The sequence below is a fragment of the Spea bombifrons genome, chromosome 5, assembly GCF_027358695.1.
Source record: "Spea bombifrons isolate aSpeBom1 chromosome 5, aSpeBom1.2.pri, whole genome shotgun sequence".
Taxonomy (NCBI): domain Eukaryota; kingdom Metazoa; phylum Chordata; class Amphibia; order Anura; family Pelobatidae; genus Spea; species Spea bombifrons.
The window spans coordinates 16,261,041-16,282,794 of NC_071091.1; the positions used below are offsets into that span (position 1 = coordinate 16,261,041).

Below are 21,754 nucleotides of genomic sequence, written 5' to 3' on the forward strand. Positions count from 1 at the left end.
AATGCTGCTTAATGTTCATGACTACTTACATCACAGCTTTTATTAGATTATCATTTCTGTAGAATGGAAACAAGCCGTGCAGAAGACACAAAGGCCATGCTGTCTTGACCTTTACTTAACTTCTACTGAGGTTAGCAGTAAATGGGTTAACCTTCACACTAAAGTATCTGCAACATGTTCATTGAGGAGAATGGAAAGAAAAGGATGAGTTGTCCTGTTTGTAAGTTGGAGTGTTTGTCCTGCCATCAACCTTTTGTTCAACATAACCCCTAACTTTCTGTCCTCAGTCCAATAATAATCTTATAAAACTATAGAAAAACCTTAATAATAAAAGTTATATCTCTGTCCTTCCAAGCAATCGGCTGCACCGCTCACAGAAAGGGCCAAGTGCTCCAGATCCTGCAACGCGGTGTAGATGCATGTAGAGGCATGTGAGACAGCCTCCAATTTCCTTTGTTGCTCTTCTCATTAAAATAGTACGTAATAAGGGTACGCAGATTGTTTTCTAGTTACAAGCAATAGCTAATTTACCTCGGGGCAAGTAGGCTTTCCAACCATTAATACAACATAAATTAGTTCCAAGACCTTGATCCATAAAGGCCTTTTCCCTGGAGTGCATATACCGTACATTGGAAGCCGGTAGTAGACTATGGTATCAAACAGTGTTTGGTTGAGCATTAAATCCAACTGATACTTTGGATGAGTCTTTTCACACCGCTGGAGAGGATTTTTATAACAGGTGTAGTATTAGTTAAAACCCCGTTAAGGAAGATTGTGTTCATATTAAACATTTATATGTGGCAGATGCACCCTTGTTAAAAAGATAGTCCGTATTACCAATGCCCAGATTCTTCCAGTTGGTTATGGATAAATGATTGATAGGAATCTCCAACACCAGGTAGCTTGGAAAATGATTTAAAGTCTGAATGCTTTTTGCTGCATTGTCCTAAATATCAAATAACAGTTGGGTAGTAAGTAAAATGTACTCTATTGCTGCTTTACACATTTTCTTTGGCCACAGACTTGGGCCACACGTACGGTTGCATAGAATGATTTTCATGGTCTAACCAGGATAAATGTCTCTGAGAACATGACTCTGGGTTTTGTCTTTGGCCTTTATGTATTTTGTATGGTAGAGTGAAGTGTATGACACGACATTAATACTAAATCTCTGTTTTTCCATTATTTGTACCCACAGTGTGGCATATGCATGTGCAATATTTCGGTCTTTGAAGATCCAGTGGAGATACCTTGTGGACATGAGTTTTGCAGAGAGTGCTGGGAAGCGTGAGTGTCCTATTCATTGTGTCCTCTTATGTTCATCTTCTGTTCACCATGGAAAGGACCTTTTGGATAGTCAATGGCTACCGCCTGCCGGCTGGTAATCGGAAAAAGATTATATGATATATAATCCACATTGTCAAAAGGAAAAGTCTTGGATGTTTGTTAAATGCGTAGAGAGACCAGCCTGAAAAATCCCATTGTTTTTTTTTTTTTTTCTCCTGTTTTTTTGTTTGCTTTAGAAAAAAACATAATAATATGTTACAAAAAAAACCCTGTCTATACCTCACAATGGACAAATATGTCTGCCTGCTGTGTTGTTGTGTTGGGTTGATCGACCAGGATGGAATATATTAATTTGTTGCTGCTTGGGGAGTTAATCTCATAACAAAACACAGCATGATATCATAATTTATCTCATATGAACATCTGAAATCTAAAAATTAGGACTACATATCGCTAAACTCCATGGTCTTGGTGTTTTTTTTCTTGATCTTAAAATGGGCATATTTTGTGCCTTTATCGTTTATAATATTTTCTTTTTGGTACTTAGGGAGCACTACCAACTGGTAGTATTGCAGCAGTTACTTTATTACATTTGTCTCTCTTGATTCTTTCTTTTTCTTTTTTATATATATTTTTTTAATTTACTTACTTACTTATATTACGGCGCAGACTGTTCAACTGGTTAGCAAATAATTTTTAAAAAAAATGTGCCTGATCCAAAAAGTATAGAGATGAGCTCAATTAACACTTTTTCATTCAGAATTCTCTAAGCAATAATGAATCGCTTTAAAAATATTCTTTTTTTGTGGCAGGTGGAAAGCTGCGGAATGAATTCATGTATAATGTAATGTAAAAATGCAGCTCCGTAGAATGGCCAGACTTTATTCTAGCAGCCTCAAGCTTACAAGGCACTTTATTACAAGTTTATTGAAAACAGCATTTTCTTCCGCACTTGAAAGACTAACATATGCCTGTCTCGGTGAAGCAGAGACAAAACCATGGAATGCTGAACCCTAGGGAAATCTCTTTACGCCACGCAGAAATAAAATGTAATATTGGAACTGTATACTCACGCAGACTTCTACTGAGCAAAAATTAATATAACGAAAGAAAATTCACCTGCTGAAGTCAAATAATATACTAATGGAATATTTTAAAACATGAAAGTGTCCTTCTTCAGTCTCAAATGGAATTTGCTATATAATCGGCTTATACAGTAGCAATGTGTTACCAAGGCTCAACAAATCTCAAAAGCTTGGGAATCATTGCTCTGAAAATTTCACTGCAGGTTCCTGTCTTTTTATATTTGATATTTATATCTCTATGGATTCCTAACTCCTAAAAAAAAAAAATCAAACCTACTATGTTTTGCCCTAGATTCCTCTAGCCCAAGAAGCCACCATATGAATAGGGACAGTCTTCTACCCCAACGGCCTCGCCAAATATAAATAAAGTTCTATACAGGAATATTCCTTCCGCTGTCAGTAATCCCCATTGATTGGGTGCTCGATGCAGCCAATCAATGTGCAGGAAAGTGCCTTTACTAAAACTAATTGGAGGTCCAATGGATCATGCATGCAAGGGTTTTGTACCCTTGGAGATCTTGAGTTGACAAATGCTGGGTAATGGGTAGCCATATAGGGTGGCACTCGGCTGTCATATGCACTAAATAGCCCATATTGTTCTTATTTTTATTATTATAATTAACCTTGAGAGCTGTATATTATTCCTTAATGTTTAATTTATAGGTTTTGCTTAAGTTGCCCCCAAGGCTTTTTTTTTCTGAAGGCCACTAAAAATCTAGAGATGCCCCCATTTGTAGCGCTGGCAAGAAAGTTCTGTGTCTTTAACATTCAAATTGTTACCATTGTTTTTTTGCGGATAATTAAATAGTGCTCACCCAAACTTTTACTATTTTAATCACATTGGTGACATTCTAAGTTTGAAAACTCTTGTTTGTTTTTTTGGGTAGTGGGTCTGAGTTCTCACTAAGGATTAGTACAATCCAGCAAATTATTGATAGCGTTTAAATTACTTGCGCACTTCTCTCTGTTTTACTTTCATTATTTTGTGAAAAGGTGACAGACAGATTTCTAACACCTAACATAACCCTTTCTGCGCTTAATGAAAAAATCATCACACCGTACAAAGCAGTCAGTTGAGTCGCTAGGCGTTTTCACCAAATAAATCGTTGTTAGCTGTAATAAGACATGAGATAAATAACCTGTAAGTATATAAATACGCTGCGATACTGGATGTGTTGGCTTATATCATATACAACTGTTTTTTTTCCTGTAAAGAGAGAAAATATAAGGGAAAACAACAACAATTAGTTTTGGTGCATTATTTTACCATAATTGTCATTGACAATCAAGTAAGTCATAGAATACGACTCGTTGGTTCTTGGGGGTGACTAGTCTCTGGCCCAACATCCCTCTCCCAAGTGAAAATGGGGCTAGAATATCTTAATCCCAAACCTCTGTACCTCCTCGTGCCCTATAAATATTAAAATACCTTTTCTCTATGTCTGTAATAAAATAATATGCATATAAAAGGGTATGGGAGTCTGTAAGAAATGGAATAGTTATGTTTTGAGCTGCAGTGCCCCTTTAATGTAAGAGATCATCTCATGGTTTGTTAAATGCTATTTTTATTCAGGTTTTTAAACCTCAAAATTCAGGAAGGAGAAGCTCACAACATCTTCTGTCCAGCCTACGACTGCTTTCAGCTCGTCCCGGTTGATGTTATAGAAAGTGTGGTTTCTAAGGAAATGGATAAGCGCTATCTGCAGTTTGACATAAAGGTATCTCAATGAAACGTCTCTGCTCTTAATATGAGTTTTAAGTCACTGTAGTTAAATTCTAATTAGCAGTTGTTCGGTACTACAGAGATGCATAAATAATGCAGGTGTGACCCGTGGTCTCCAGATGAAGCCGCGTTTCCAAAGGTCTCTGGGCAGGGAGCGATGTTTGGCCACGGCCAGTCCCTCTCCTACTCCCAGTTAAGACCGTCTGCACACAGTTACCCCTGCCCCTGTACATTTATATAGATGGACATTGATAATATATTAAAATGCTACCCCTTTGGTCCCATTATCTCCCCTATCTTGCTTTGTAGCTCTTCAACTGCAAGAACACTTGTTTGGTCTAGAGGGAAAGAGTGCCACTTGCTGTCCACCTCGGGAATCCTTCATGAAAAATAATCCGGTCTTGTGGAACATTGGTTTTTGTTTTAGGCATTTGTTGAAAATAACACGGCGATCCGGTGGTGTCCAACCCCAGCCTGCGAAAGAGCGGTTCGGCTGAAAAAGCAGGGATCTAACACTTCCGGCTCGGATGCTCTGTCCTTTCCGTTGCTGAGAGCTCCAGCCGTGGATTGTGGCAAAGGACATCTTTTCTGCTGGTGAGTCTGTCCCTAAGGTTATTTTAAAAGTGTAGGTGATTTCTCTATAAATATCAGCATTCTTTAGCGTTTAGGAACAGACAATGTCAGACTACTCCTTACTTATATAGAAGAATAGCCATTGCAGGAAAGTACATTTAGTCTTCTGTCAAGCGGAGTGTTAAATGGGGCTCGTTTCACAAGAATGGTGTGAAAGTCAGTAACGCTCTAAGCAGACGCTTGTCCAAAGAAGTGGATGACGGAGTAGATGGTCTGAAAATAGCCTTTAACTTTCTTTTATGGTGCTTAATACTCTGTGATGCGTGAAAATGAACACCGTAGGGGTTGGAAGTAAACTAAGTTTTAAGTGTAGAGTTTGCGTTGGGACATTGAGTGGGGGTGATTGATCGTCGATCCTAACAGGAGTACAGGAGCTCCGTTAAAATCATGGGATTTGCAGGAAACATTCACATAGTTCTTGTGGACATGAAACAAAAAGAGCTGTTAAGGGATCTCTGGTGTTATTCGAGGATGTTACCTGCTTGCGTGACAAAGGAGGTATAAATATTTTATAACTGAGGCTATATGAGGCCAGAGTAGTGTATAAAAGATAAAGCATTCAACATCTGATGGCTGTTCAGCAGAAGCCGTTGCTATGTCTATGGTGCACAGGTATACGCGACTGGTCTTCTGGCCTCGTCTCAAGTCGTTCATCGATACCTTTGACTTTAGAGAATTAACAATATTGTGACCTTGTTGCTCAAATGAATGAATTAACGGCCTAATTGTAGTGCTGCTCCCAAATCCCAACCCCCCTTATAGATGCAACTGAAAGTTTTCTTTTCTTGAAGTTTCTACTTAAAAGGACACTACGGTGGCCCAAGCAGCTCCGACAAGCAGAATGTGTGTTAAAGTACGTCGTAGGGACTTTATTAACTAAATGAATAACCCGCTATGTTATCTCCCCGCTATTAAGTTGGTGGTTGTTGATTGGTTCAGACAGCCTTTGTCAGGAAGCGGGTGGCAGCCATGCCTGAACAAATCAGAAGAAGCGACGTGGTGCTTACTAGGATATAGACAAGAAACACATCTCTTAAATCATAGAAAGTGCTGATTTTCCCTGATTTAATCGGAAGTAGACATTGTTCTGCAGGTATAAATAACCAACTTTGGAGCAACTCGTGAAAAACAGTGTCACACAATATGTTTTGAATCAGTTTTGCTTTTGTAAAGCATTGGTTTAAGTAAATGAATGTAAATAGCTGTTTTTTTTTAAACACTCTTATATATTATAGGGAATGTCTGGGGGAGGCTCATGAGCCCTGTGATTGTCAAACCTGGAAGAACTGGCTGCAGAAGGTTTCAGAAATGAAGCCAGAAGAGCGTAAGTATCACATCTTCCAAGCTTTTATTGAATGGTCGTCTGCACCGTGTGTTTATCTATAACTGGGATTTGAGGGGTCCTGTACATCAGGGTGCAAGCTGATTCCGGTAACAAAGGAGTTTATTCACTAAAGGGACAGATGGTGGAGAGTTTATAGGAGAGTCTTGGTTTCAACTCATTAACTTCACTATACATTATGAAAGCCCATTCCCCGAAAAGCTTCTGCAGTAGGAAGGCCTTGGTTGCTTTCGTATAATGTATAATTAAATCAGTGCGATTTCTTAAAGCTCTCCTCGCCCGTTGCATTATGCATTATACGGGGCCAGCTCAGCCCTTCCTGTTTGTCCTTCATAATGAATAGTGAAGTGAAACCTCAGCTTGTTTTTCACTCTGCTTTTAGTGAATGGATCCCAAAGACGGCTCCCTTGGAGTATTTTTCCCCAGTTATTACTTTATGAACACGCTGTAACTGGTTTGCAGTTAATTTACCGTCCCGCCAATATCACCGCAATAATGTCGCTGATTCTTTCTTTTACGGTCGTGTTCAGTTGCGGGAGTTAGCGAAGCTTTTGAGGACGCAGCCAATTGCTTGTGGTTATTGACAAACTCCAAACCATGCGCAAACTGCAAGTCTCCTATACAGAAGAATGAAGGCTGCAATCACATGCAGTGTGCCAAGGTAAGCGACTCTAGTGTATAGATCACTATGCCTTTAGCATACGGCAAATGCTTAAATCACCAGGACAATGTATCTCTCGGTATTAGGGTGACCACATTGCCCGAGACAGTCACGCAATGTGACTTTAAGTTCCGGGTCCCGGGCAGCCTCAATCCGGACAATGCCTTGTCCCGGAATGAGGAGTTGAGTGAAGCAGGTCTCAGCCAATCAAGAGAGACTTCTCAACTCTCTTGGTTGTCTGAGAGTTCAGAAGCCTTTCCTGATAGGCTGAGTCTCTCCTTCACACCAACTCAGAGTAAGCTGCAGGCAGCACCAGGTATGTGTGACTGTGTTTGTCACAGTGTTTGTGTGACTGTGTTTGTCTGTTTGTGTGATTGTGTGTGTAATGCCCTGTAATAGAGGAGTTAATTCTCTGAATCTACTTATGCCTGGTAATAGAAGAGTCAACATTCTATATCTACTCATGTCTGTAATGAGTGTATGTATATAATTAAATCTGAAATCAACATGGTTTCCAAGGCTTCTTAATAATTAATATATAATAGTATATGTGAATCAGGGTGTATTATATATGTGAATCAGTGAATAAATATATATATATATATATATATATATATATATATATATATATACCTGTGTGTGTAATCTCACGTGATTCCAAATACATATTGTATAAGTGATGTTGTTGCACTACTTATGTATTGTCATGCATGCAATATGAGACACACGGTATGGCTCTAGTGCCAACTACAAATGCTGCATCGGGTTATCATACTCCAAATAAATGACCTCTGAAAAGAGGTTAAGCACGGGGCAGAATTTTCATACATTTAAGTTACAAAGAGATGCAAGTCTATAACATCTTTAAGACTATTTCCATCGGCGGCGGCGGTCGTAACGCTGTGTCATTCTGTGTCTGCAGTGTAAATATGACTTCTGCTGGATCTGCCTGGAGGAGTGGAAGAAACACAGCTCTTCCACAGGGGGCTATTACCGCTGTACTCGCTACGAGGTTATTAATCAAGTGGAAGAGCAGTCGAAAGAAATGACAGTGGAGGTACGGGGCTGCTTAATACACCGAGATCATTATCAGAATCATAATGAGAAATCATGCAGATATGACAGCCGGGACATGGGTTACACTTCATCCGTTCCCCGGTACTCGTGTCTTGGTTAATTACCTTGGTGTCGGCTCGCTAATGTTCCCTGAGCGGTTGGTGCATTACACGGGCCATGACGCTGAAACACGTGTCATGACGCATGCAAAATAATGTAACGTTGCCAACTTAGGTGTAAAGGTTCTGTTCCACTTATACAAAGCATTACATGCATACCCTATCATGCTGGGCAAATATGCCTTAGCAGTTCCGTCATTGTATGTTTTCCACTCGAGGTTTAATAGCATGTAAAAAAAACACAGAAAGCTTTAAGAAGAATACCTGCTGACGAGACACGTGACCGTTACGTGTTCCTGCCAAAAATAACCTATATTACGCACTATAGCAAACAGCACATGCCTCATCAATTAGTATCATGAATTTATGGAAAGCTTTCCCTACAGTATACTTAATTATTCACGTTACTTAACCCCTTAACGACAATCCACGTACATGTACGGGGTTGCCGTGCAATGCGATGACGACAATGCCCGTACATGTACGTGGTAACGTTATTTGCCGTTTACCGCGGCGTTTTCGCGGTTTTCCTGGAAGCCTCACAAGTGAGGCTATCCAGGCAAACCAAAAAAAAAAAGTTTTGCAACCTTCCGATCTCCGCAATTCACGGCGGTTTAAACAACAGACCGGCGATGCAAATCACCCGATTCAACTCGGGTAAGGGACATTCCAGGCTGCTTCTACATTGAGGCATGCCTGCAATGCCCCAGAGGGGGCTTCACAACCTCACGATCGCTGTGATTCACGGTGATCGGTGGGTTAAACGACAGACCAGTGATTCATATCTCACCCCCCCATTCCAGCCTGCCTCTTCATTGAGGCAATGACGTTTTTTAACTATACACATTTTTTAAAAATACACATTTAACCTCAGTGTATAGTAAAAAAAATAAAAAAAAAATAAAAATTATATATATATATATAGTTACATGTAAAAATAATTACCTACTGTCACGAAAAAAGTGCAAATAGGTATATATATGTATACGTTTTTTTATACACAATTAGCGCTACCTACAATTAGCGGTGTATCGTCCCAAAAAATTCCCACACGCAAAGAGTTAAAATATTGTCACTGAACACATATTGGGGGGGGGGGGTGTTTGACAGGGACATATACCAGGAGCGGTAAATTTTATACCTGAAGTACAACGTGTGTGGAAAAAAATACAAAAAAAATGTACTACCATAAAGTTTGACAAAGGCTAGTGGTAGAACTAGTGCATGGAAAGGGTTAAAATACCAGCATTTCAAATACCTTGGGGTGTCTAGTTTTTAAAAATATATGATTTGATGGGGTAAATTTCATTGGCCGGCTTCAAAGATACCCGAAATGGCACATGGGGCAGAATGACCAGCTTTGGGGAAAAAATGGTTTTGAAATAGCAAAACGCTACCTGTACTTATTGCCCCATAACGTGCAGAAAAAAGCAAAAAAACATAAAAACATTGGGTATTTCTAAACTCTGGACAAATACCGTATTTGCTCGATTATAAGACGAGGTTTTTTTCAGAGCAAATGCTCTGAAAAATACCCCTCGTCTTATAATCGGGGTCGTCTTCTAATCAGACCTCAAATAGAGGTCTGATTAGGAGACTAAGATCCAGATCCCCCGCACCGCTGCAGGGGACCTGGATCCTCCTGTCGTCGCCCCCCCACACACACACACACACTTACCGGTGCTTCCGGAGGTGAAGTTGGCAGCGGGGGTTTGTATGCGTCCGTCGCAAATACCTTCCCCGACTGTCAGAGTTCAAGAGTTCCTGATCTCTGACAGCCGGGGAAGGTATTTGCGACGGACGCATACAAACCCCCGCTGCCAACTCCACCTCCTTCCGGCTGCCGCGGAATGAGACGTCAACCCGCTCCCCCGGCAATACAGCAGGAAATTGGAAGCACCGGTAAGTAAGTAAGTGTGTGTGTGGGTGTGTGTGTGGGTGTGTGTGTAGGGCATTTCTGGAATGCCTTACACCCCTATATGCCACTCTGGCACTTAGGGGGTTAAAAGGCATATTATGGGGCAGAGTGGCATATAGGGAGGTATAAGGCATTTCAGGAGGCAGAGTGGCGTTAAGGGGGCATTTAATAGTGCACTCTGCCTCCTGAAATGCCTTATACCTCCCTATATGCCACTCTGCCCCATAATATGCCTTTTAACCCCCTAAATGCCAGAGTGGCATATAGGGGTATAAGGCATTTCTGGAGGCAGAGTGCTCTATATAATGCCTTTTAACTCCCTTAATGCCACTCTGCCTCCTGAAATGCCTTATACCTCCCTATATGCCACTCTGCCCCATAATATGCCTTTTAACCCCCTAAATGCCAGAGTGGCATATAGGGGTATAAGGCATTTCTGGAGGCAGAGTGCTCTATATAATGCCTTTTAACTCCCTTAATACCACTCTGCCTCCTGGAATGCCTTATACCTCCCTATATGCCACTCTGCCCCATAATATGCATTTTAACCCCCTAAATGCCAGAATGGGATATAGGGGTATAAGGCATTTCTGGAGGCAGAGTGGCACATAGGGGGTCAAAAGGCATACCATGGGGCACAGTGGCATATAGAGGGTTAAAAGGCATATCATGGGCCACAGTGCCATATTGGTGTGGCAAGCCTGGGGGCAGATGTGCGTAACTGGGGGACAGGTTGGAAAATACAAGAAATAAAAACAAAAAAAAAATATTTTTCTCAATCATAGCTTTTATTAAAAAAAATAGTTTACATGAATTAACATTTACTGGTAAAACTTTTTTCCTTTGGGGTCGTCTTATATTCAGGCTTTTTCTTTTTTTCCTAAGTTAATATTCAGATTTTGGGGGGTCGTCTTATAATCAGGGTCGTCTTATAATCGAGCAAATACGGTAGTAGAATCTATTTAGCAGGTTTTTTCATTTGTTTTTGCAGATGGGTAAAAGTTTTTTGTTTAAAAATTGAGAGAAAGTAATTTTTTAACAAGAAATCACCATATTTTATCATTCTTTTATAGTAAATTAGATGATATGATAAAAATAATGGTATCTAAAGAAAGCCCTGTTTGTCCTGAAAAAAACAATATATAATATGTGTGGGAGCGTGAAATGAGAAAGAAGAAAATCACAGCTAAACAGTAACACTGAAAAATGTTAAAAGAGCCATTGTCCCGCAATATACTACGAGTAATAACCCCTATTGTCCTTAAGGGGTTAAAATTGTTACAGTGTCTCTTTAACCATGAAGCCGTAGTGTGTAATGTGAATACTCTGCTTGTTTGTTTGCATTTGTAGGCAGAAAAGAAACACAAAAGGTTTCAGGAGTTGGACAGGTTTATGCACTACTACACGAGGTTTAAGAATCATGAACATAGCTTCCGGGTAAGAAATTGTCTGCTTTTCTGTAATTTGTGTGTGTGTATATAATATATACACAGTACTGTACAAAGGTTTAGGGAGGTGTGGAAAATGCTGTAAAGTGAGAATGCTTTCAAAAATAGACATGCAAATAGTTTATTTTAATCATTTAACAAAATGCAAAGTGAACAGAAGAAAAATCTGAATTAAATCAATATTTGGTGCGATCGCCTTTGCTGTCAAAACAGCATCAGTTCTTCTAGATACTCGCACACAGTATTTTAAGGAACTCTGCCGGCTGGATGTTCCAAACATCTTGGAGAACTAACCAAGTTCTTCTGTGGATTTAGGCGCCTCAGTTACTTCTCTCTCTTCATGTAATCCAAGACAGACTCGATGATGTTGAGATCAGGGCTCTGTGGGGGCCAAACTGTCACTTCCAAGACTCCTCGTTCTTCTTTACACTGAAGATACTTCTTAATGGCTGTATGTTTGGGGTCGTTGTCCTGCTGCAGACTCAGCTGCCTCCCTTGTGATTTTGCATGATGGATAAGTATCTGTTTGTACTTCTCAGCATTGAGGACACCATTAATTCTGACCAAATCCCCAACTCAATTTATAGAAATTCAGCCCCAAACCTGCAAGGAACCCCCACCATGCTGCAGACCCTCATTCTTATACCGCTCCCCAGCCCTTCAGGGAACAACCTGCCTTCCTCCTGTTCACTCGCTTTGTATGTCTGTTTTTGAAAGCGTTCTTTACAGGATTTTTCACACCTGCCTAAAACTTTTGCACATGATGATTCGGTGCAGCAAATAATATCCCTTACACCCGTGCGTTTTTCAGTGAAACAAAGGAAGTTTCACTGAGACGGAGCATGCGGGCAGGTGCTGCCTCACGGTGGGCAGGGTGTCCATGTGTATATTGTGCATGCGCAGCCATCACTTTCCCCACTACTGGCAGGGTTCTTAAAGACTGACCTCTGCAGGAACATATGTGTGTCAACGGCACGCTAGCCTGCACAATTGTATAAGCACCATCAATTAAAAAGGAGGGATGTGCAAACCTAATATAATAGAGTTGTGAGCGGTATAGGATTAACCTGTAAACTCCCGCAATGTTAAGCAAAAGGTCCATATCCTATGCAACCATACTCTCATTCAAAATCTGATCATTCAAAAAGTGTCAGAATCACATACGAGATACGATAGATTTACATGTCCCATAGAAATAATCTGTAGGTCTGGGAGGTATTTATGGAAAAGGAACATGTCTACATGCCTACTCTTTGAAATCGGAACCGGACCTTGGTTGCATTTACATCAGCTTGAAATATTTGTGTCTGCAGTCCCCAGCTGCTCAAAAGACATTTTTATCCCTTCTTTTTTGTAGCTGGAGCAACGTCTCATAAAAACAGCCAAAGAGAAGATGGAGCAGCTGAGCCGAGCTCTTAGTGAAGGTAAGCCGTGTCTGTAGGTGCAGTGGAACGTAAGCACGACGGACTGGGGGCTTTTATACGTATTAGCATTTTACGCTTCAGGTGAGAGCCGTCCTAATCTTCCCAGCTCTTCATTGTCTTCTTACAACTTCCACCAAACAAACGGCTGGTCGGCGGCCACTGATGATGGAGTTGTTGTTCAATTACCAGCGTGCAGGAAAACCCTACGCTAGATTAAGTATTGTAAACGGATTCAAATATGATTGAGGGGTAAAAAAATACTGCATTACATTGAATAAATCTGCCAATACCAACTAAATGCTGCAGCACTATTCTGCTTAATAGGGTAGCTATGTCAAGCCTTTCTGTATTTGAGAGTTTTTTAAAGTGGTATTTTTTTATTATGTGTCTGTATTGCCCCCGGTATTTATTTTTATCCTTTCATAGAGCATTATAGAGGTAACATCGAGAGGTATCGTTCTCCACCATCAGGGGTGCCCAATGGAAAGCTTCTATATATTACAGTATAGAAGAGAAGGCCAATGTTTGCATTATTTTATTTTTATTACAATATGTTTAAATTGTGCCACATTTTGAGATTTTAAAGGCATGGTATTAGCCAGGGGAGAATATTAAACATCCCGCCTAAAAGAACATTCTTTGCATGTAATGTGTCTTCCTCAAACTAAAGGCTGCGTTCCTAGAAATAAATGAAATGTTGCAATGGGATTGCGCAAAGTGAGTGCCAGCGAAGATCATCCCTGATGTGCCCCCAACTGGAGTGAAACTCCATTCCTTCGCACTTCATTCACATACCTGTGTGGTTAATATCTAGAAGCTCAGTGTATGTTTTTGTAACAAACAGCCCTTGGGCTGATAAAACTTTCCGTTTCGTTGTAGCTGAGGGTGGCTGCCCAGACACGACATTCATTGAAGATGCTGTTCAAGAGCTTCTCAAAACCAGACGCATTCTCAAGTGTTCTTACCCATATGGCTTCTTTTTGGAACCTAAAAGCACAAAGAAAGAAATATTTGAACTAATGCAGGTGAATGAGATACACGAGGTTCTGACTTAATGCAAAATATTGTTGAATATTGAACATATTTTTGAAGCACCTGTGTTGATCACCCTGTTCAGCACTTAAACTGATAAAAATAATGCAAATTCTATAATTAGCTCTGTAAATGTGACAGAAGGTTATTATTCTATAATTGCTTTACCATATATTAGTATTCCATAGCCTGTTTATTTCTATATGACCATGTTAGAATCCCCAAACTGGAAATAAAGGCCTGTGTTTTGCTCATTTTGCTTTCTTTATGTGCCACAGACTGACCTGGAAATGGTCACTGAAGACCTGGCCCAGAAGGTAAACAGGCCTTACCTGCGCACGCCACGACACAAAATCATTCGTGCTGCGTGCCTCGTGCAGCAAAAACGCCAGGAGTTTCTGGCGTCAGTTGCCCGAGGAGTGGCTCCGGCAGATTCCCCGGAGGCTCCTAGACGCAGGTAATAAATTAAAAAGCGGGTGTTTTAATTTCCAACATCAGAAAACAATGCTATGCCCTAAAAAATACACACACACACACTAACCAATAACCCTTCACATATTAAAAGGTGTATGTGTGTGTGTGTGTATACACACACACACACACCCTAGCATTTAAGGACTTGGGGCTTACAACAGCTGACTTGAATCATTTCTAGCTTCCGTTTCATAATCTCTAATACTAGATGGATGTCTTTCACACGTTAATTACACATTAGAGCTCTGGAAATAGGTCCGCCAGTCATGTGCTGCTCATCCCCGCCTGAGTGTTCCATAAATAAACTCGCTGTTAACCTTTTCTAAGTCATTCGCTTAGTTGTTGAAACTAAATACATTAAGGGGATGATTCTGCTCTAATGAGTTAGTTGGCTAAATCTTCGGGTAACTTGGGTTTAAAAGGGGTGAATTTAGCTGACCCGGGCCAGTTGATGGTTACACAGACTTTTGAATAGCCGCTTGTCTTCACTGAGGCTCCCATCGTGTCCTTATTCCATGTGATTTTTATAAAACTGGGAATAGTCAAAAGGACAGAAGGACCACACAAAGTTCAGCGGTCACATTGGGTCACAATAAACTATACTGATCTGTGTTTTCACCTGAGAATTCTCACATCGTTGGTGTACTTAGACAAATGTTAGTCTTCTAGAGACTTTTGCTTCGAATATGTTGGCTGTAGTGGCAGGAATGGCAGATATGCCCGGCGTGGGATGCGTACATTTGTAGCATTAGACGACAAAAGCTCCACGGTCTGGAAGACGGCATTAACCTCAAGCCCCACTTGTAACCCCAGACCTTCAGAAATATGTGGCACTGATTATTATTTATAATATTGCTGCCTTCATCTCTAACATATTTTTTTGTTGTTGTAGTTTTGCAGGCGGAACCTGGGATTGGGAGTATTTGGGATTTTCATCTCCAGAGGTAAAGCATCAATCTTCATGTCACTTGTACTCTTTCAGTGATGATCAGCCATATGTGTCTTTTGTCCCACGAATGCTATAGGGACCTGATCTTAATCGCTTAGCCCGTTCATGTTAACAATTTGTTTATTCCACTATACATTATGATGCAGATTTATTTTTGTGATGACCTTAAAGACCCATAAAAAAATATTTTTCTTTGAGCATTAAACACAATGTTATATACCGCAATATAGTTTAGCATCAATGGAAACGTCCTTTATCTAGTGACCACACTGAGTTGACTTTTTATTGCAATCTAAAGAAGTCCTGCTTATCCATGGACTGGGTAATTAAAACTGAGCAATTCTATTATTTACCACTTATGGGGATAAGGAATCAGGACGTCATAGATTGAGCTAAGAATACATACAAACACATACATGCAAAGTGATCCCAGACAATTAGCTGCTGACATTTCTCTTCGAATCCCAACCGGTTTGTAATATAAATCAGTGGATCGGGAGTAATGTCACTTAATTAAGAGTCTTTTTGGGATTGAACAACCTATACGTGATGCTTTGGCTATATACTAGATACCTATACACCTTCTGTATTTACAGGAATATGCTGAGTTCCAGTACCGAAGAAGGCACAGGCAGCGCCGCAGAGGAGACATGCATGGTTTGCGAAGTAATACTCCAGATCCCGATGATCACAATGAAGGCACATTTGGTAAAAGTTGACTTCCTACACCCTAATTAAAATCTACAATACCAGGACCTCTGGAATAGCCGACTCATGCAATTGGCATAATTCTGCAACCAACATAAGATGATCTTATGTGTATATATATATATATATATATATATATTATTATTTTGTGAAGTGAAGGTAAAGTGTAGGCTTTGGCCAGTGGTGTAGATTTTATTTTTCCAGACACTCATAAATTAGATTTTCTTTTTCTTGGTGCTTGCCTGCAACTAATATATCGCTTTTCCTTGTTATTGTCAGATGCCCTGGAGGTTCGTGGTAACAGAAGACACGGCACGTCCATGGTAAGCATGAATTTCTTATTGTTGACTTCAATAATCTCCTTAATAACTCATTGTTAATTTTATCTGTCAATTTATTACACTTCCAGCCATTGAGTTCTTTGGATGAAGATGACCCGAACATTCTCTTGGCCATTCAGCTGTCATTGCAGGACTCTGGCCTTTCCGTGGATGAAGAAACAAGAGAATTCCTCAATAATGAGGCAAGCTTAGGAGCCATAGGTTCATCTCTACCAACTAGGCTTGACCCAGCTCCAATAAACATTGATAACCCAAGATCGGCATTAAGTAGCTCAGAGCTTTTGGAACTCGGAGAGAGTCTTGTAAGACTTGGCACCAATGACGATCCATATGTAACAGATCGCCTTCTTGGTCGCCCTTTCAATGATGTTCAAAGTGGTTTGTGTTCAACATCTAGTGACCTTGATTCCTCTAGTCAAGACCCAAATATGAGTGAAAATCTACTTGGAAATATCATGGCTTGGTTCCACGATATGAATCCTCAGAGTATTGCCCTTATTCCTTCTGCAACTTCAGAAACTGATGTAGATTTACAGCCACTGGGTGCCCATGAACAGCTGCCACATTCCTCAATACAGGAAGGATCACAGAGTCTGGCTGAGGAGCATGCACTTTTTCAGGATGCACTAATTAACGAAGACCAAGAAATCCACACAGAAGAAAGCACTTCTGAGGAGAATGTACCTCCAAGTGAAATGGTGTCACAGAGCGACGAACACACAAACAATGTCACGAGCAGTGTGAACAGTTCTGAAGACATCTCAAGTAGATCTCCAGAACCTGAAAACGAATGGATTGAACAAGTACACTTGGTATGAACATAGCAAACCAAATCCGTTCGTGCATCATCCACAACCTCGTGTTGAGGTTCTTTCCCAAACCACTGACAGTTAGTAGCTTGAGCACTATGACGTTTCATTAGCTCTCAGTCCTTGAAACCAACTTGAACTTTTCAAGAATTTCTTCTGCGTTTAAAACTGAATTTTGATTGCCTTTTTATTTTCCACGCAAGAATAACGTAGAGTGCATTCGACTTTCTAATGAAATGCAGTCGTTATGTAGCCTTGGTTTGATACTACTTACCTTCAATTATGGGTTCAGAATTTTTTTTCTCTTTCTTCCTAATGTACCTCGGATTTTCCCCAACTGAAAAAACCCTGTTTTATCACTCCACTAATAATGAATACTGTCTTCATTTTTGTTACACTTTTTAAGGTTATATTTTAATTACAGGAACAAATTACTTTCAAGGAAAAACTTGGATCATAAAAAATGCTGTAGAATGTGAACATCTGCAAACGTTTCCAGTTCGCTTCTGTACACTGATCCAGTCACTTCAATTTCGTATGCTGGTTTCTATCCATATTGGGTCACTCTACCAATCAAAGAACTGTCTCGGCTGCATATGCATAAGGAATGCATTTAAGCCAATTAACTGACTCATAAACGTTTAGTAAGTTTAAGGCAAGAGACGTAGTGATGGAAAATATTGTGAAGAATAAAATCCAACCCTGCGGTATATATTATTCTGCGAGCAGAAACCTTTTGACCAGTCTCACCTTGGTTTGGATCAAACACTTGGAAAATGGTAGCAGAAAAGTTTGATGCAAGTTAAGTGCTACCCCTAAATCGTGCCCGGCACAGTGATAAATTCACCCACCTCTAAGATTAATCTTAGCGCATGCGTTTTACATACTGCCGGGCAGCACTTACCAAAGACTCACCTGCAGCATGTAGAATGCATAGGTATCCGGTTTTAAATATGACTGCTTTCTCTAACCGATTCATAGCTTCTATCGGGTACGGTTTAAATTCAGCTGCATTGATCAGAGGAGTATTTCAAGCACCTGTTTGTTTCTTGTGACTTTGCATTATTTCACTGGCCCGCTCCGAATTGCCTGTCTTGCTGCGGAAATGCAAATTGCTGGGTGAATATTAAAACTTATAAACCACCACCCAGATATGTTTCTTCAAACAAAAAACGTACTCCAGATGCTATGGAAACCCGCACTCTGTCCATGTGCCAAAAATATATAGTCCATACAAACGATGTGCTTGTAAAATGCATAGTATTTTTAAACTGACAACTTTCAAATCACATACAATTGGTTCAAATGTACGATAATAGTAATAGATGTAATATTAATGTACATCATACTATTACTATAGTATTACCTGACATCCACGGGAGTTCAAAAAGCCACAATGGCTGAGCAACACTTTGTTCCACCTTGAACATTAGGCGCTTTGGGATGTGTTACCGTCCCCTCTGGCACTTAAAGGATTAAACAAATGAAAGTTATAGAGAAATTATATTTTTTAAAGAAAATTAGATTAATAGGCACATCGTGTGCTTACATATATGCTCCTTACAGTCAGGATTAGCAAACCGCAGCTGGGTGACATGCAATTATGTATCAGTTCTTAAACTAAAACTCTCATCACCTTCAGCCAGCTGGCTGGCTAACAGGGGCTAGAGTTTCAGACCAAGAACAGTAGCAGGCATGTGGGTATTCTTGACCTGTCCTAAAAAAACAACAGAACGTTGTCCCGGTTTAACAGTTACACGGCACAGTTTGCAAGATATCTCCTGTTAAACTTTCCAAATTAGGCATAGCATGCTATACATCTAAAAGCTACAGCACAGCGTACAGCCTCCCGGAGCAATAGCTGTCAGCTAATAAATCACATTTTAGTTCTGTAATCCCGCCATCAATAAGTATCAAGCTCCATACAACGCCCACGGCCTTGGCTTTATTGACAATTTATCAGTGCTGATAGGAAAAAGTCCGTTTGCGAGGGCGTGCGCGATCGCTGCTCTAGTGCGGAAGAAATGCGATCTTCCATTTAAAGGGCATGTGGATCTACGGCCGGTGCATCTTAAACATTTCACTTTCAGGAAACCCACCACTATGCATTGTCATCACGTTCGTGGAAGTATGATACAGGTTGAGATGTAATTAATGCTGTGCTACTGGAAATGACTAACAAAACCATGTTTATAACCAACCTTGTATAAGACCACTCTCACCGTTACAATCTCACTCCCCTAGCTTACCGTCTTAATCCATCTCCAGCCTTTATAACGCACCGGGCTCATAATTATGCGGCCGCTCGGTTTATTTCTGTAAAAGCTTCCACAGGTGCAAAAACTATCATTTTTGAAGTGTTATGTTAAAATAAAACAACTTAATTCAAGATATCTTATCATTTTTCTAAACTTCATGTGAACCTCTTATGTCTCTTCCAGAAAGTAAATATTTTCTGTTGTGAACTGATATAAAACACTAGAACCATAAAGTAGTTCTGTGTGAATTTATTTTTATAAACTGTTTTTTTTAATGCATAAGCAGGGCCGGATTTACATTCCTGGTGCCCCTAGGCTTAAAGGCTACTTTTAACAACCCTTAGTGGGTTAAAAAAGAAAAAGTTAATTGGGTGGTGGGCAGTGCTTGGCCACACCCACTCTCCACCCCTTCAAGTCTTTTGTTTGGACTGACCCTGCCCCTTGTCTCAGCCACACCTCTTCCCACCTCTTATAAGGAGTGGGAGTGGATCCGTGGCCAGTTCCCACGCGTGACATAGAAAAAAGGGAAGGATCTGGGGGAAAAAATGGGAATGGCAGGGAGTGATTGAGAATGGGTTGTAAGACAAATGGGTAGGGCAGATCTAGGAGCAGGAGGGGTAACCACGAAAGCCCATTGTGACTCCTCTAAACAGAATGGCCTAGTCTTGCCTTATATATAATCCAGCCCTGTGCGTAATAGATAAAAGGAGTCTTCTAAGTGACGTGGTGGGAAATTATGAGAAAACATGTCGCTTGGACTTGCATACTGTATTAGCGCGATGCCCTGTGTGAAGATGGTGGTGAACCCTTTTGGTAGAATGTATCTTGTTTAAAACTGTGTGGTATTGTTCTCTGTTCTACTCCAATTCCAACATGAAAAACATTGTTTTCTTGGTACATAACTAAAATAAAATACAATAGGTACAAACTTTTCAATTCACAAATCAAAATTTGAAAAACCTATTTTGTAAACCGGTTATTTTATAATGTATAGACAAAAAAAAAAAAGTTACTGTAACCTTGTAACATTATTTGCACTTTCATAATCTATACTTGATACATTCCCACTTTATATACAGTAGAATATAATTATGTAGATGTTTGGCCAAATGAATGCTGTTCATGAAATGGAAAAAAAAGGTCTGATTAAAACATTTATATGTAAACGATCCTCAATTTGTTTCAATTAATTTTTGCATGCGCTATAATTTTTAAGGTGATTAGGAAAATATCGCAATTTATGTATAAAATAAAGATTTTTTTCCTCTCTATAGATCTGTTTAGATATATCTGTATAAAACCTACATTTATATATTCCTTTCTACAAAATCAAGGTTAACACAGTACTTGGTATGGGCGTACATTTAGAAACTCCACAGCCTCCAAGCCTGCTGGGCTTTTCTATGTTGCATCATTATTTTAATGGCATCTGTACGAGTCCAGACAAAAAAAGTATGCGGGTACAATGGAGACGCACATTTCTCAGAATTCCTCCTGTGCACGGATAATGGTACAGTGGTCTTAAAATCATTAACAATGCTTCTCTGCTATGTTTAAGACCAATGGATAATGGGGTCCATTTGGCATGATAAAGTATTTTTGTATGCAAAGAAACATTTTTATTAATCATTTTAACTACAGCTTTGCATATCTCCAGTGTACGTCAGCAGGTATTCAGAAACTGTGAATTTGCAGTAGAGTTGAGCATTTGAGCTCACGGACTATGCTCTATAAAAGGCCCAACTCCCTCGGGCTTCCCCTGCAGGTAGAGGAGAACTGGCCTTGAACAGGGAATAAATAACTATTGTCAATACATTTTAATTAAAGGGACAGTCCAACCATTACATGCACTTATACGATGGATGCATTTCACATGATGCCTGAGTATCCCCTTGCAAAAGCAGCACGGGCGGATTCTGCATTTGCCTCTTTCAATCATGAGGCATTCAGCGACACTGAACACTAACTGCAGGAAGGGCTGCGAACACTCCAGAGAGCGGTCACAACCTCCACTGCAAGTGATTTTGCCAATCGCAAGATGGCGGCGCCTCCTTAAAAAAAAAAAAAAAAAGTTGGAAAAGATAGCCGGAGGGTCTCCAGACCCTCTAGAGCAGTGGTTCTCAACCCGTGTATCCTCAGGACCCACATTTGTCTTTGGTCATTAAGTCGCGACCCAAAAATAACCTCAGAAAAGATGAGGGAGTGGAAAGGCTGCCCGCGGGCTGCAGCAGGAAGAGGGGAGGAGCAATCAGAGAAAACCTTTATTCAGCTCCCACTAGGAACAGACAGCGACCGCAAACCAATCAAGCAACTTGCTTTGCGGTCGGGGAGTAATACTAAAGTACATGCCGGACCGGAGGCTGCCTGATGGCCCTGATTGTTGCGGCCGCGGTCCTGACAGCCTTCTGCTCGCGGATTACCGCTAGAATGTGTAAGGCAGCCCCAGGAAAGTGAAATTTTCCCGGTATGCCTCCAGTCCGGCCCTGA

At 40.4% G+C, this 21,754-nt stretch overlaps 1 protein-coding gene across 1 annotated transcript in view; it reads left to right on the forward strand.

Moving 5' to 3' along the window:
• The window catches only part of ANKIB1 (ankyrin repeat and IBR domain containing 1), a 52,313-nt gene extending 34,592 nt beyond the window's left edge, over window positions 1–17,721 (forward strand). Inside the window, 14 exon segments of the mRNA XM_053466790.1 lie at window positions 1,199–1,287; window positions 3,946–4,090; window positions 4,523–4,689; window positions 5,964–6,052; window positions 6,601–6,731; window positions 7,654–7,788; window positions 11,175–11,261; window positions 12,630–12,696; window positions 13,576–13,721; window positions 14,007–14,185; window positions 15,095–15,146; window positions 15,748–15,859; window positions 16,139–16,186; window positions 16,189–17,721. Coding sequence (XP_053322765.1) covers window positions 1,199–1,287; window positions 3,946–4,090; window positions 4,523–4,689; window positions 5,964–6,052; window positions 6,601–6,731; window positions 7,654–7,788; window positions 11,175–11,261; window positions 12,630–12,696; window positions 13,576–13,721; window positions 14,007–14,185; window positions 15,095–15,146; window positions 15,748–15,859; window positions 16,139–16,186; window positions 16,189–17,018 — 2,277 coding nt within the window. The 3' untranslated portion in view covers window positions 17,019–17,721.
• Window positions 17,722–21,754: the final 4,033 nt, after the last annotated feature.